Below are 14049 nucleotides of genomic sequence, written 5' to 3'. Positions count from 1 at the left end.
GTCCGGGGTGGGGTGCGATCTAGCTCACTCACTCTCTCTCTCTCTCTCTCTCTATCTCTCTCTCTCTCTCTCTCTCTCTCTGCGCCTGTGAGCCCGGAAATGATTTGAAGGTAAAACAAAACTTGCATTCATTTTCCGAGTCAAAGGTCTTAGTTTTACGGTCAAAGTAAATGATTTTCCGGAAAAATCTATTTCCATGCGCAACCAAACAGATGAAAAGATGTAAAAGGATTTCCGGAAATCGTTTGAAACCAAAACAAACGCAGCCTTAAAATATTTTATTTTACTGAAAACATTTTTATTTTATATTGTTTAGTTGTCTACATGAAAATGACAAAAAATATAAAATGAAAAAAATTTCATAATCTCACAACCCATCAATTAGTTAAAGATTAAAAGAACACCTAGAAAAAAAAAAAAAAAAAAAATTAAGAAGTGTATATTGATAAAATAAACTGAAAACAAGTTAAAGCAAACTAACACTAAAGGAGTGTTTGGATCTACGTTTTGAGCTACGTGAGGTTTCATGTTTGTGTTTTCTTTTTTTTTGATTCACGTGCAATAGCTTTTAGGGGACAGTGTACTGTTTATGCACTGTTTATTACTGTTTGTGCACTGTTCATCAGGGAAAAAAACATTAAAAATAAGTCCCACAGTATTATTCACATGTTTAAAAATTATTTTGCTACAGTATTTTCAGTTTTCAGTTTTCAGTTTTAGCAAAAATAAGTTGTATCCAAACAGATCCTAACTCTAACTCCATAGTATCAATTATATGCATGGGTAATTGTGTAAATTTGGATATTTTAGTTATTTACATATTCTATATAGTAATATAGATTTTTTTATAGGTAACAACTAATATTTTTTTTTTTTTTTTTTTGAAAATTAGGTAACAACTAATCTTGTTTGTATCCTTTAGTAGGATTATAAATTTTAGCTTGACCAATGTTGTCAATTGCCACATTCGATTTTGTTTAATCATTTAATGTATTTTTCAATTGGAATACATTGTACGTATGTTAATAGTTTTCACACTGATAATGGGAAGGTTACTTGGATAGTCCATCAAACCCCAATGGATTCTTAATTGGAGGATAATTTATTTACATTTTTAATAGTTTTAGTTCAAGTAGCAAGATATTAGATTGAAACATGGGTTTAGTTAGTACATATCATTCGCAAATCTTATTATATTACCAAACCCTCCCCAATAGCAAAGTAAAAGTTTTGCAAATTCATTCATTCCATAATACATTTTTTCTTTTTATTGGTAACCAAACATCACCCAAATTCAAATTGTTTTATCTTGTCCCTACTCCCTACTCTTTACCAAAAATTCATAAAAAAAAATATTTTCTAATAAAAACAAATAAATAAATAAAAAAACTAAAATTTTCACTCACTTCGTGACCCAACGTTTTTCTCGATCGTGTGGAGCTGAGGCAACCACAGGAACCAAAAGCTATACACGTGTCATGATCTAAACACAGTTTTGGTGGGTCACCCAATCGCGAAGAACCGGTCTTAAGGTAGTTTTCGCACTGACCTGCTATATAGCCAGTAAACTTTATAAGTGATTTTAACCAAAAAAAAAAAAAAAAACTTTATAAGTGATAACCGGTAGGTCCGGTAACAAGGGGGTCAATGGTATAAGTGCTGGGGGTTTAAGCAAAAGGTTGAGTGGTTTTCAGAGGGTTTTGCATTTTGGTGATCAGAGAGAGAGAGGTTTTTTTTTTTAAGAGAGAGAAAAAATGGGTATTGTTTAAAACAAAGAATTAATCGATTTTTTTTTTCTGGGAAAATATGGGATAGAAAATGATGGAAAGTTTTTTAGTGATGGGAAGAAAATTCTGATTTATTTTTTTATTTTTTTTTATTTGTTGAATTCTCCGACAATTCGCCGATCTTACATTCGCCGGAAAATTCTTAACAGTTTCGCCGGAATTTCAGTTTTCTACGGAAAAAGTTTCGAACTTTGCAAGAAGAATTGTTGTGTGGAGGTGAGTATGCGGAGTTTTTTGTTTTGCATGGATAGGTCTAAAGGTTGTGTTTTTATGTGGGTTTTATTGTAAAGGCGGGGTTTTTCTTGAATTGGGTGTTTGGTTGCTAAGAAAACATGGGAAAATGATAGAGAAACTTGTAAATGTACGTGCAATTCAACTGCCAAACTTCTATACGATTTCAAATTTTTTTTTTTTTTTTTGTTAGATATTTTGATGAGTCAAATGGATCTTCATTTGTTTTTGTTAATCTGATTTTCACTCTGAATTTCGTTACTTTTTGGCTTTTCTGTTTGGTTAAGTTGTGTTTTTTCAAAGTTCAGGTTTTGATGGTTTCGATCTGAGATTCTGGTGGGTTTTATATCGTTCAGAAGAAAATTTGATAGAAAAATTTAAAATTATTTTTTGGAAATGATCCAGAATTTTACTTTTCAGTTGTTTTTGGCTAAAATTGTTAAGACTGTTTCTTCAAGATCGGTCTTTTACGAGGGTTTTAGATCTCTTAAAATTCTATTTGGTTTGATTTGTGTCCAATTTTTTTCTTAGTAAAATGTTTTAGATTATTTTGCTTAGGTCCTCTATATCAGGGTTTTGTTGTGGTTTATGAATTTCTTTTTCTTGAACAGTTATTCCCTCTTTTTCTGTTTCTCTTGAAAAGGAAAATCCTTGATATTTATTTCTGGAATTTACCGAAACTGAGTAGGGATGTGTGGGTTTCATTTGTTTATTTTTGAAGCTGAAGCATACTTATTTCTGACAAGTTGTTATTATCTTTTTGATACCTGAAACTTCTGCCATTGGTTGTCGAAATTTTAAATTTTTTTGTTGGATTTTATGTTTTTTTCGTTTACTGATGAATTGTGGACTTGGGTTGCTATGAACATGATGTTGGTTGCAAGATCACGTGGATCTGTTGGAAGTTACTGAATTGTATCTTTGCTTCTATTACTTCTTTTTTGGTTGGCAATTGTAAACTAATTTCTCCATTTTCCATTTCTATGAACTTGTATTGGTTGGGTTTGGTTGGATGGAATCAAGGCCTTGGGATTGGAACCGGAGGCCTGCAATTTAATAGAAACTCTGTATATTTCAAACAGGAAAAACAATCACACTATAAATTATGAAAAGCAAAGAACTTTGGTTGTTATGGAACTGGATTTTAATCCAAATGCAATTCTGTTCAACCAAATGCATTGTTATTGTTTTTATTATTATTATTATGCTGTTTGGTATTTTCCTAGTTTCGATTGACATATTTTAAGTCATTTAGATATTGAAGGATTTATTTTTTTGATTAGTTTTTATTTATGGATGCATAAATAGCGCATGGGTTGCTTTTTACCAATCTAACTGTTATTGGCTTTACATTAAATCTTGTCAACAATGTTATCAGACTCATCCCTTGTGGTGATTTTTCATCAGGGTCTTATCTCTTGATTCTGTGAGCTTGGACGACTGGTGAAGTGCACATTTGTTGAAAATGGATCCAAGATTGCTGGTACTTTACGTTTGATATATCCTTCTTTGTTATGATTTCTGAGATATGGTGTTAGAGAAGAGGTTAGACTATGGATTCATTGGCTATCAGGTGCCTCCCATGCCTCGAGCCACCAGATCAGCGAGGGTAAATATATGCTGTTATACTAATGTTGCAAATTGTTGCAATTTATCTAATTTTGTTTTGGGTCTTTTTTTTTTTTTTTTGAAACGCTGATCCATATGATTGATATTTAGTTTTGTCTTTTAGAAGAGGGGAACGTTTAGAAAGAGAACTGAAGACAATCAAATGTGTGCATTTGACTTACTGGCCACCGTAGCTGGTAATATGTTTGAGAAAGAGAGTTCGCCAACGTCTAGTAATACATCAAATGAAAAAAATCGGTGTGCGATTGTTCAAAAAGCATGGGAGAATGAAGATAAACCAGTGAAAATTGAACCTTCTTTTCAAGAAAGTAGTGATAAGAGAGTTTTAGTCTCTGAGCTTGTCCATCAAGCTGGTGATCAAAACTTTAGTTACAGGGAATCCCCACCTCCTCAGAATGATGTCCATTCAGGATTAGCTTCTGTAGTAACAACTGATTGCTCAGAGATCTTTGTTGCGGAGAAGTTGGTGAATGGAGAAAACAATAATGAAATGGGAAGTTTTACTAGTAATGTAGATTTAGGCTTCTCTGGCTATAGGGATTCTGGTAATTGTAAATTAGATTGTGAAAATAAATTAGTTATAAAAGATGACCTGCACAAGACTGGGAAGGTACCTATTGGTGTTGGGGCTGATATGTGCAGTTTGGAGGATCCAGTGGTTTGTGATGGGAGACCTCCAGCACTAGTCAGTTCTGATAGCAGTGTCAAGGTACCTTTGTGTGGGGACCACATTCCCTGTAGCTCTTTTCCCGCAATTCGGGATGATGTAAAAATAGTTAGTAGAGATGATGACGAAAATTCCTCTGGGTGCACTCACCCTAGCACCATAGCAAAGTCCATTAGGCCGGTATCACGCATTGCAGACCGAAGAATAAGGAAGATTTTGGCTTCAAAGTATTGGAAGGTATCTTCGAAATTGAAGGAAGAGACGCTCTCTAATGTTGGTAAGTTGCTTTATTTGAATGTGGTGGGGTGTTTTTTTTTTTTTTTTTTTTTTTTTTTTTTTTTCTGGTTAAGTGTCATTACCTCAACTTCTATGTTCTGTTCTTTTAAATTGATTTTTTTTTTCGTTTGATGTCTTTAGATGGGGATTTGAAGCTCATTTGCCGCAATAGGAAGGGCTATTATAAACGCCAAAGATCTCAAATGAATATTCCTTTTAAAAAGAGGAAAATTTTTCAGCGTAGCTCAGTTTTGAATTCTGATCGATGGATTAGCTATGAGCGCAATTCTCATTCAACTGAGAAGGGCATCAATGGAGATGATTTAGGTTCATGTCTGAAGATGCATGGAGGTCTGTTTTGAACCACTTTCTTTTTGGTTTGAATTAATCTTCTCGTTAGTGTGTGGCATTTTTTGCTCTCTACATTTCTTTTTCTAAATATCAAAATCATCATGCAGCATCTGGGACATCATCCTCAGTAGTAGGTCAACATACTTCAATTCAATCTAGGGATTCTTATGGTATGAGAATGTTTAATAGAGTTATTCATGTATGCTCTTTTGACTTGATTGGTTTCTGACATTAAGAAGTTTATGCACTAAAGTGTCATTTCTTTTACTCAGTGAAGCTTAGGATAAAGTCTTTCAGGGTGCCGGAGCTTCTTATTGAGATGTCAGAAACTGCAACTGTTGGGTCTTTGAAGGTATAATGAACTTTTAATTTTTGATAAAACATCATGTAGCTACTTCATATTATGCCTGCCTGCCTGCCTGGTCCTTTTACTCCCTAAGAGGGTGAGTCATTCAATATCCTGAAATTCTTAGCTCATGTGCCATTGTGAAACTAGGACATTGTTTTTAAGAAGTCCAATGTCACTTATGCAGAAGCACACGTATCTGCATTTTCTGCATACATATTATTTTAGGACATGGGGCAACGAGGTGTGGGGACTCCTATATTCTGTATTTCCTTACATCAAGTTATTGGTGTTTGTGTGCATAAATTACCATATTAGCCACTTGGTTTCAAGTGTGTAGTCTGATGTTGTGTAAATGTTCTTTAGAGGGCTGTTATGGAGGCAGTGACTTCCATACTTGGAGGTGGATTACGTGTTGGTGTACTTCTTCAGGGAAAGAAGGTTAGAGATGACAATAAAACTCTACAGCAGACAGGAATTGCTCATGATTACCCTCTGGATGCTTTGGGTTTTACCCTGGAGCCTAACCCTGCACAAAATCCCCCACCTTTATGCCCCAGAGATTCTTCCTGCATGCTTCCTTGTGACGCGCCTCAGCCTTTAACAAGGTAGTGTGAATTCACTCTGAATTTTTTGGAACTAGCCCTCATTTAGTCTCTTCTCAGTCAATCCTCAAACTTGCTAGTTGTTTAGCTTAATTTATTGTTGTTCAACTGAATTTTCAGTCATTTGCTCATTGTTAAAGTTAATTATGCTAAAAATCATTAAGTAAAAGTGTAGTTTCTGTGCTGGAGTTTGTTTTCTAGAAAGAGAGATTTAAATGAATGGAAAGTGGAAACCTTTCTTATGTTGTCAAAATGCTCATGCAGAATTAATGTGTGCTGCAATTGAGTTGTTGTTAAATTAGCACAGCTCCTCAAGATTTTTACCATTTCTTTCTGTGGTTTGCAGCAAATTGTACACTATCATACTGGTTTATTCTTGTGTAAAATGATTTGATGCTGTCTTGTCTCCAAAATAGATTTTTTTCTGTTACATAATCCACTTATTTGCAACAGTGAGACTGATTCTTTCATATTGGATAGTCTGGTTGTTATATTAGGGTTTCTTCCAGACCCAAAGTAGGTAAATGAGTTGCAGTCAGCTTATGTTGCAATGATCTTTTTTTTTTTTATTTTTTATTTTTTATTTTTTCAGGTATCCACTTGATTCAACTGTAGTTCATCAGGGCGATTCTCATGCCTCTCCTGAACCTCATGCAGCCAATTTAGGCACCTTCATTGAAAGTGATCATGATTCAGCACCTTCTCCTACTGACACATCAGTTGACAAAAGTACCACAGATTCTAAAGCTCTGGTTGCTGTATCAGCAATGGATGTGGATACATTAGCTGTGGTTCCAGTTCACCGGAAATTGAAGCGTTCTGAAATGGCACAGCGTCGAATCCGTAGACCATTTTCTGTCACTGAAGTGGAAGCACTGGTTCAAGCGGTTGAGAAACTTGGAACTGGAAGGTAGGTTTGATGATAATCAATCTAGGAACTATAAGCAGCTGTTTGAGCTTCAGTCAGCCTGAATTTTTCTTATTTGCTAAATTTTGAATGGCCGTGTGCCACTTCACAATGCCTAATTAAATTTTAATTAATCAGGCCCATGGCTCTGCCTATTGTCTACCTCTGTGAAAAAGCATGTCTAATTTCTTATGTTGCGGTTCTTAGGTTTTGCGCTGCATTTTATTTTGGGATGACTGGGATTGTGATAGATATGATTTTTGAGCCAGCTGTTTTGATGCTCTTGTTATCTTATAAAATATCCCTTTGCTTCAAAATGGAGTTTTAAAAGGCTTTCTTAATTTGTAGGTGGCGCGATGTTAAATTACGAGCTTTTGATAATGCAAAACATCGAACTTACGTGGATTTGAAGGTATTGAGCTTTTTTGCTACCTTATCGAAAATCTCTAAGACAGTACTGTTTTTTCTTGGACTAGCTTACTGGGAAGTTTATACATCATGCTGACTGAAATTTATGGCTATTTTTCCTAATTGGACTCTTGCTAAATTCATGACTCTCATTTGATGAGGCTGTTAGATTGTTTCATGGCCGTTGTATTTTACTTGTTTTAAATTTCAAAAAGATTTTAAATTTCAAAAAGATGACTTTAAGACTTTGGGCCCCCCACTGAGTACTTTGATTAATCTATTCAGGCAAATGGTTGCTTGTATCACAGGCTAATGATTAGCTAGTTCTTTATAGTTTATAGCTTTATCTGTAGCTTTAGCTTTTCAATCACAGCTCTCTTCAAGGAATCTTTTCAATCCTAATCCCTTACGACTTCTTGTGTACACTTTTTTTTTTTTTTAAATGTAGTCCTATCTCTCGTTACTAAAATGCCCTTCATTAGATGACATACAGTACCCACTTTTTCCTTTTCCTTTTGCTTACTATATTGCCAAGTGAATCTTGTGTGATTGGCTTAGAGTAAAAAAGTGTAGCATGAGTTGTATTTTGAATCTTATTGGTAGGTAACTTTTTAGGTGCTGGCATGTGATTTGTGAGTTTTGATTGTGATGGTATTTTTGGGGGTTTGTAGGATAAGTGGAAAACTTTGGTGCACACGGCAAGAATATCCCCTCAGCAAAGGAGGGGAGAGCCTGTTCCCCAAGAGCTCTTGGATAGGGTCCTATGTGCCCATGCTTACTGGTCCCAACAGCAAGCAAAACAACAGCTCAAACCGCAGCCAGAGACTTGCCTTCTCCTCTGAAGAATGAGATGGGTTTAGAAGAGAGGGATGTCTGTCTAGGTGACTCTAATTGTTCATTTCTGTAAAATTTGTTATGATGTTGTAAAAAGTAATGAGAAAAAAGAAAAATAGAAGTATGAAGAAGAAGAAGTATATTGTAATATTGTAGTTGCTCTAGCCATGGTTCTTTCCCTGTGTGGAGAGAGGCCTTGCACTCGTAAATAGTTCAAAGAATAAGTGCTTGCTAACCCGAATTCATTCCATGCAAAGATGATGTTATTTTCTTATCTTTGCATTTTCTTTTTTTTTTAGCTGTTCATAATTTAATTGTTAGCGCTTGTATATTGTTACCATTTATTGTTCGGATTAGTTAAATGTTGAATACTATTTTAATGGTGCATTTTCTTTTTCTGTATTAAATTATTGGAGCTATAACTTTTATTAGGAACTTTGTACTGATTGTTTATTATAACTATCGTAATATATAGCCAACATCTTATTAGGGGAAGCGTTATTGTCATGTGATGCCAAATTGGTACTTACTGAATTATGTCAATATCCCAGTATGATAATGTGTCCCACATCAAAGAACTCTTTATTCGAGTTTGACCTAACTGGCTTCTTGGGACTTAAGCCAAACAGAAGTTAACAAAAAGGCGGGCAAATTAAGGTTGTGTTTGTATTGGTGTAAAACCATTTCAGGAAATGATTTTACATCTCATCAGCTATTTGGTTGCGTATGGAAAATAGAATTTTTCGGAAAAGCATTTCATTTGACCGTGTGTTTTATGGCTTTGACTCAGAAATTGGTTTACACTTCTATTTTCACTTTAAACCATTTTCGGACTCAGACGCGCAAAGAGAGAGAGAGAAGAGATAGAGCTCAAGCATAGACACACGACCAGTGATGCCTAGAACCCATCCTCGTCAGTGATGCCCAGAAGCCTAGAAGCCATTCTCGCCAGTGATGCCTAGAACCACCCCTCGACACACGGCACCGCCGTCGCATGCAAGCCACTTTGTCGACCCATCCTTCATCCTTGTCCTCACCGACCCACTTCCATTGACACATCCCTCATTCGAACCAACCCATACCTTCAAATCAGGTTTTACGGATTGAAAAGTCATTGCCAAACACAAATCGGAGTCTTGTTATCTCATTCTTGTTGCTGCTAAAGCTTGTCGTCAACGCCAAACACAGATCGGAGCCTTGACCCGATTTCAATCTCTCACTCTTTCTTCCTCCCTCTTTCTGTTTGACCGAGTTTGAAAGTTTAATGGTTTTATTTTGATTTTTGTTTCTTTCAAAAGTTTACATCTTGCAATTTTCTATTATAAATTTGTTTAGAAGCTGAGAAAATGGTTGAGAAAATATGAGAAACCAGTAGAAAATTTGTATTTTTCAGAATGTTACCAAACACTTGAAAATATTTTCCAATACAATTTTCAAAATGCAACCAAACACTAAAAAAATATTTTCCTTTCTGGAAAACATTTTCATCTGAAAATATTTTACACTTGAAAAATATTTTACATTTAACCAAATGCAGCCTAAAGTTATATTAGGATGGGAGTGAGACCTTTACGGAGGCACATGAGTGCATGTATTAGAGGTTTAACCATTATATAAGTTCATTTGGGGTTTTTAGATCCACTTGCTTTCATACAAAATGGGTCTCACAATGGAATCTAGGTGCTTATTGAAAGCAATGATTAGCACAAGTTCTACCCAACAAAAAAAAAAAAAAAAAAAAAATGCAGTGTAGGACCTATTGAAATATATATATATTGTAAGGGCACGTTTTGCTCCCAAAGCCCAAGTGAAATGGACAGGCCTAAAGAACTCAAAACAATGAATTTGTAGAGAGTGGGTTAGAAACTAAATTTCAATAAGTTGGACAACGATTACAGTAGGCTAATTGTTACTAGCAAGTATAAACAAATGGTTTTGGTAAGGAAAATCCTCCTCGGCAATGTCCGAGAAAGGTTGTTCTTATATAGTTTTCTTAAATTTAATTACAATTACAGTTCTTGAGTGTACAGGGATTTTTCTATAGATTATCAAATGATCCCTTTACAATGATATTTTTCTTCTTTATATTCCTCTTCCTTACTTCATCTCAGCCTTCCACGTGTAGATCAGATTGCTGGCTTTGATACTTGGCCCATCAGCACTTTCCTGAAGTCTTGGTGGGTAGCTGTAAAGCTGAATGTTACTATTCAGGTATTACCTCCACATTAATGCTGGCTTTGATACTTGTCCCATCAGCAATTTCCTGAAATCTTGATGGGTAGTTGTAAAGCTGAATGTTGCTATTCAGGTATTACCTCCACATTAATGCGGCTAGGGGGTTAGCTACAGAGCATTTGATGCGGTGGTAGCAGCTTTCTTCTCAGATATTTCCTAACTCTCTTTTGTCTTATCCCCATCTAATGTTTATCCCTGACAGCATGATCGTTTGTTGTTTTGTTCTTGATGAAAGGTTGGACTTATGACCTCTACTCTGTTTAGCCGAGAAGGTACTTCACCTTGGACAACATTTCCAACTCCTCATGACCAAACCCCTTCCATGGACCATTGTCCTGTAGGCATCCATCATCATTACCTGTCCTCGAATTACTTGATGTCCTCGGACACGGCCCACGGCCCAATAACCATATTTGGGTCCTTTATCCCTATAATAGCCCATCAAAATTCCACTCTTTTGCTCCTCAGGAAAAAAAGGGGATTTCGATTTCCTAGTGACTGCTTTCCTCACACTTATGTCATTTCTTTTTGTGTAGGTGTTTTTTCAACTGCAAAGAGGCACGCTCTTGACGCTTCGACATCCAGGATGCTTCAACATTTATTTCATTCGACGCCTTGTCCCCCATGTCCTACGGTATGATGGAGATCCTATGGTGGATAAATTTTATGGGGATTTGGGTGGGAACTCTCCCGCTCACTTTTCCCCTCCTTATATATATTACTTGAAGATTCTTGCCGTTCCACTTTTTGCATCTTTAACTCTTAAGAACTAGTCTGAGGAGCCCTTCTTCACTTTCATAAGTTACCTTTAGCATTTCTTCTTAAATTTAAAACCTTTTCTTCCTCGGCCTCTTTAATTTCACCTCGTCTCCCTAACATCTTCAATTATCTTTCAAATGGGTAGATTTGCAAATTTAGTAGACACCCCAGAGGGTATAGAGAGCTTTAAAGCCTGCTATCGTATTTCGCCTGGGGTTTCCACCAGGTATTTTCACCGAGGGAAATGGCATGGCTTGAAGCAAGAAGGAGAAGTAGTAATCCCTATGATTGCCTTTATAGAGGGAGGGATGAGAATCCCTATGGGTAGAGTGACTAGGGACTACCTTATTACTCATAGACTTTCTCCTACCCAGTGCGCCCCTAACGTGTTTAGGATTTTAGGTAGCGTAGATGCCCTTAACAAAAAGATAGGTGTGAACCTCACCCATCACAACGTTAATTGGATATACAATCGTCAACACCTCAAAGGCCAAGGGTATTATCTAAAAACCAAGGTCCTTGTAGTCAGCCTGATATCGTGACTCCCTGATACTAACAAGGGTATGGATAAAAATTTCCTAATTGTCTCAGGGGAGTGGCATGATAGACTTCATTGCCCAACATAAGATGGGACTTCAGGTGGGGTGTTTAGGTTTAGGTTTACTACTCTAACAATACCCCTTACTAATAATTTTTGTGTTCATTTCTTCTATTTCATTTGCAAATTGGTTCTTATTTTTCCCTCTGTTATATTCTAACCATGTTTTTCTCTTTGGTGAATTTGCATATAAGTACTTTGCAATTTCAACTTCAGTCTTGTCAACAAACCTGACTTGACAAGAATATTGAAGGTTGAGATCTTTGTTCACACTGACGGACAGTTAAGAGCAGCCCACATCATCCTCGGTAATGATCCCATCTCCGCTAGCTTTCAAGCCCCCAAATACGTTATCAAAGTGAAAGACCCTCGCTTACACCAAATCAACATCACAGTACTGGGCTTTCTTATTGGTCTTGCTCCAGAAGGCACACAATTGGTGGAGTTGCCCTTTTAACGCACTGCTGAGGAAGAAGTAACCCCTTCTCTTCAAGCAGAGTACAATCCTTGAGGAACAAAACTAAAGAATCCATCCAGCTAGGCCCGAACTTAATCTTGTGAACCTGGTCCTTCTCCTTCTTCTCCTCAGTAGGCTTATGCAAATCCTCAACAAGTATAACTCGAGGTAAGCCTTGTGTAGAGGAAGTTACCAAAGTAGCCAGAGAATCTGCATGTGTATTTCTACTCCTAGGGATTTGCTGCAAAGTGAAAAATTCAAAACTTGTTTGCAAGCGCCTAGCTTGATTCAAATACTCTTACCTTCTCAAATCTTTAGCTTCCAACTCTCCCTTTACTTGGCCTGCCACCAACCTCGAGTTCGAGAATACTTCCATTGCCTTTCCTCCCATTTTTTGAACTATAGCCATCCCTACCAACAGAGCTTCATACTCGGTTTTATTATTCGTGGCCGAGAAACCTAACCTTAAAGACTTCTCAACAGTAATCTTTTCTGGGGACACTACAACCAGCTCTACCCCAGATCCTCTTTGATTAGCTGCACCATCAACATACAATTTCCAAGATGAGGGTCCTTGTAGGGAGATTGCTTCATCTGGTTTTCTTCCCAAGTTTTGTTCCTTGTCCTCAATCTCTACTGGGGATTCAGTAAATTCTGCCACCAAATCTGTAAGAACCTGGCCATTAATAGAGGTCCGAGGCATATACTTGATATCAGAGGCTCCTAAAATTGTTCCCCATTTGGAAATTCTCCATGTATAATCAGCCCTTTGAAGCAATGATTGAAGAGTAAGTTAGGTTAAAACCACAATTGAGTGAACTTGGAAATAATGAGGGAGTTTTCGTGTGGCATGCACCATGGCCAAAATAGCCTTCTCCAACAAATCTCTGCTTCGTGCAATGACTTGCTCATGTAATAAACTAGCTTTTGTACTTCGCTGTCCACCCTTATCATCACTAAGCTAACTACATAAGAGGCCACAACAATATAGGCAAAAAGAACCTCTTCCTCTTCAGGCCTGGACATAATGGGTGGCCGAGAAAGATAATCCTTCAATTGTTGAAAAGCCAAGGCATGCTCTTCACTCCACTCAAATCCTTTCCATTAGTGCAACAATTGGAAGAAAGACCTACATCTGTCAGTGGATCGTGAAATAAATCGGTTCAGGGCTGTAGTCATTTTTGTCAACTTTTGGACTTCAATGGGATTCTGAGGAGGTTGTAGGTTGTTAATTGCCTTAATTTGATCAGGATTAACTTCAATTCCATGATGAGTGATCATATAACCCAGAAATTAGCCTGAACTGACGTCAAAAGAACACTTAGAAGCATTAAGGCGTAGTTTGTGCTTTCATAGTACTTCAAAAATACTTTCGAGGTCATTTACATACTTGGACTCCACCTTGCTCTACATCACCATATCATCTATGTAGACTTCAATATTCTTGCCAAGCTAAGGTTCAAACATCCTAGTTATCAACCCTTGATAAGTGGATCTTGCATTCTTTAGTCCAAAGGGCATCACCTTGTAATGGTAATTCCCAGTGGGTGTAACAAAAGTAGTCTTCTCCTGATTGCCCAGAGCCAATGGTATTTGATGGTACCCCTGAAAGGCATTTAAAAAGCTCATTTGAGGATGACCAACTGTTGCATCCACTAATTGGTCTATCCGAGGTATCGAGAAGGGATCTTTGGGGCAAGCCTTGTTTAGATCAATAAAGTCCACACATACTCGCCACTTCCCATTTTTCTTCTTTACCACAACTGTATTGGCCAACCACTCAGGATAAAACACTTCTTTTATTGCTCCTACCCGCTTAAGTTTGATCACCTCCTCCTTAACAGCATCAAAATGCTTTTTGGAAGAGCACCGAGGTGGTTGTTTCTTAGGGGTGATAGATGGATTACGTTTAGGTGATGACAAAAAAAATTTGGATCCACACTAGGAACTTCATAGGCA

At 36.8% G+C, this 14049-nt stretch overlaps 1 protein-coding gene across 3 annotated transcripts; it reads left to right on the top strand.

The window, feature by feature from the left end:
- Nucleotides 1–1679: 1679 nt before the first annotated feature.
- Nucleotides 1680–8448, top strand: LOC126729771 (telomere repeat-binding protein 5-like). 3 transcript variants are annotated; one of them, XM_050434927.1, is made up of 10 exons: nucleotides 1680–2003; nucleotides 3426–3627; nucleotides 3754–4591; nucleotides 4732–4941; nucleotides 5049–5111; nucleotides 5214–5293; nucleotides 5654–5895; nucleotides 6485–6802; nucleotides 7148–7211; nucleotides 7879–8448. In XM_050434927.1, the coding sequence occupies exons 2-10, from the start codon at nucleotides 3547–3549 to the stop codon at nucleotides 8047–8049; spliced, it is 2067 nt and encodes a 688-aa protein (XP_050290884.1). In that variant the 5' UTR covers nucleotides 1680–2003; nucleotides 3426–3546; the 3' UTR covers nucleotides 8050–8448. The 3 variants fall into 3 exon arrangements, with proteins under 3 accessions (XP_050290884.1, XP_050290883.1, XP_050290885.1); XM_050434926.1 differs by having other exon boundaries at nucleotides 3751–4591; XM_050434928.1 differs by lacking the exon at nucleotides 1680–2003 and having other exon boundaries at nucleotides 3483–3627; nucleotides 3738–4591.
- Nucleotides 8449–14049: the final 5601 nt, after the last annotated feature.

The sequence above is a fragment of the Quercus robur genome, chromosome 1, assembly GCF_932294415.1.
Source record: "Quercus robur chromosome 1, dhQueRobu3.1, whole genome shotgun sequence".
Lineage (NCBI taxonomy): Eukaryota > Viridiplantae > Streptophyta > Magnoliopsida > Fagales > Fagaceae > Quercus > Quercus robur.
This window is presented reverse-complemented; position numbering and strand designations above follow the sequence as displayed.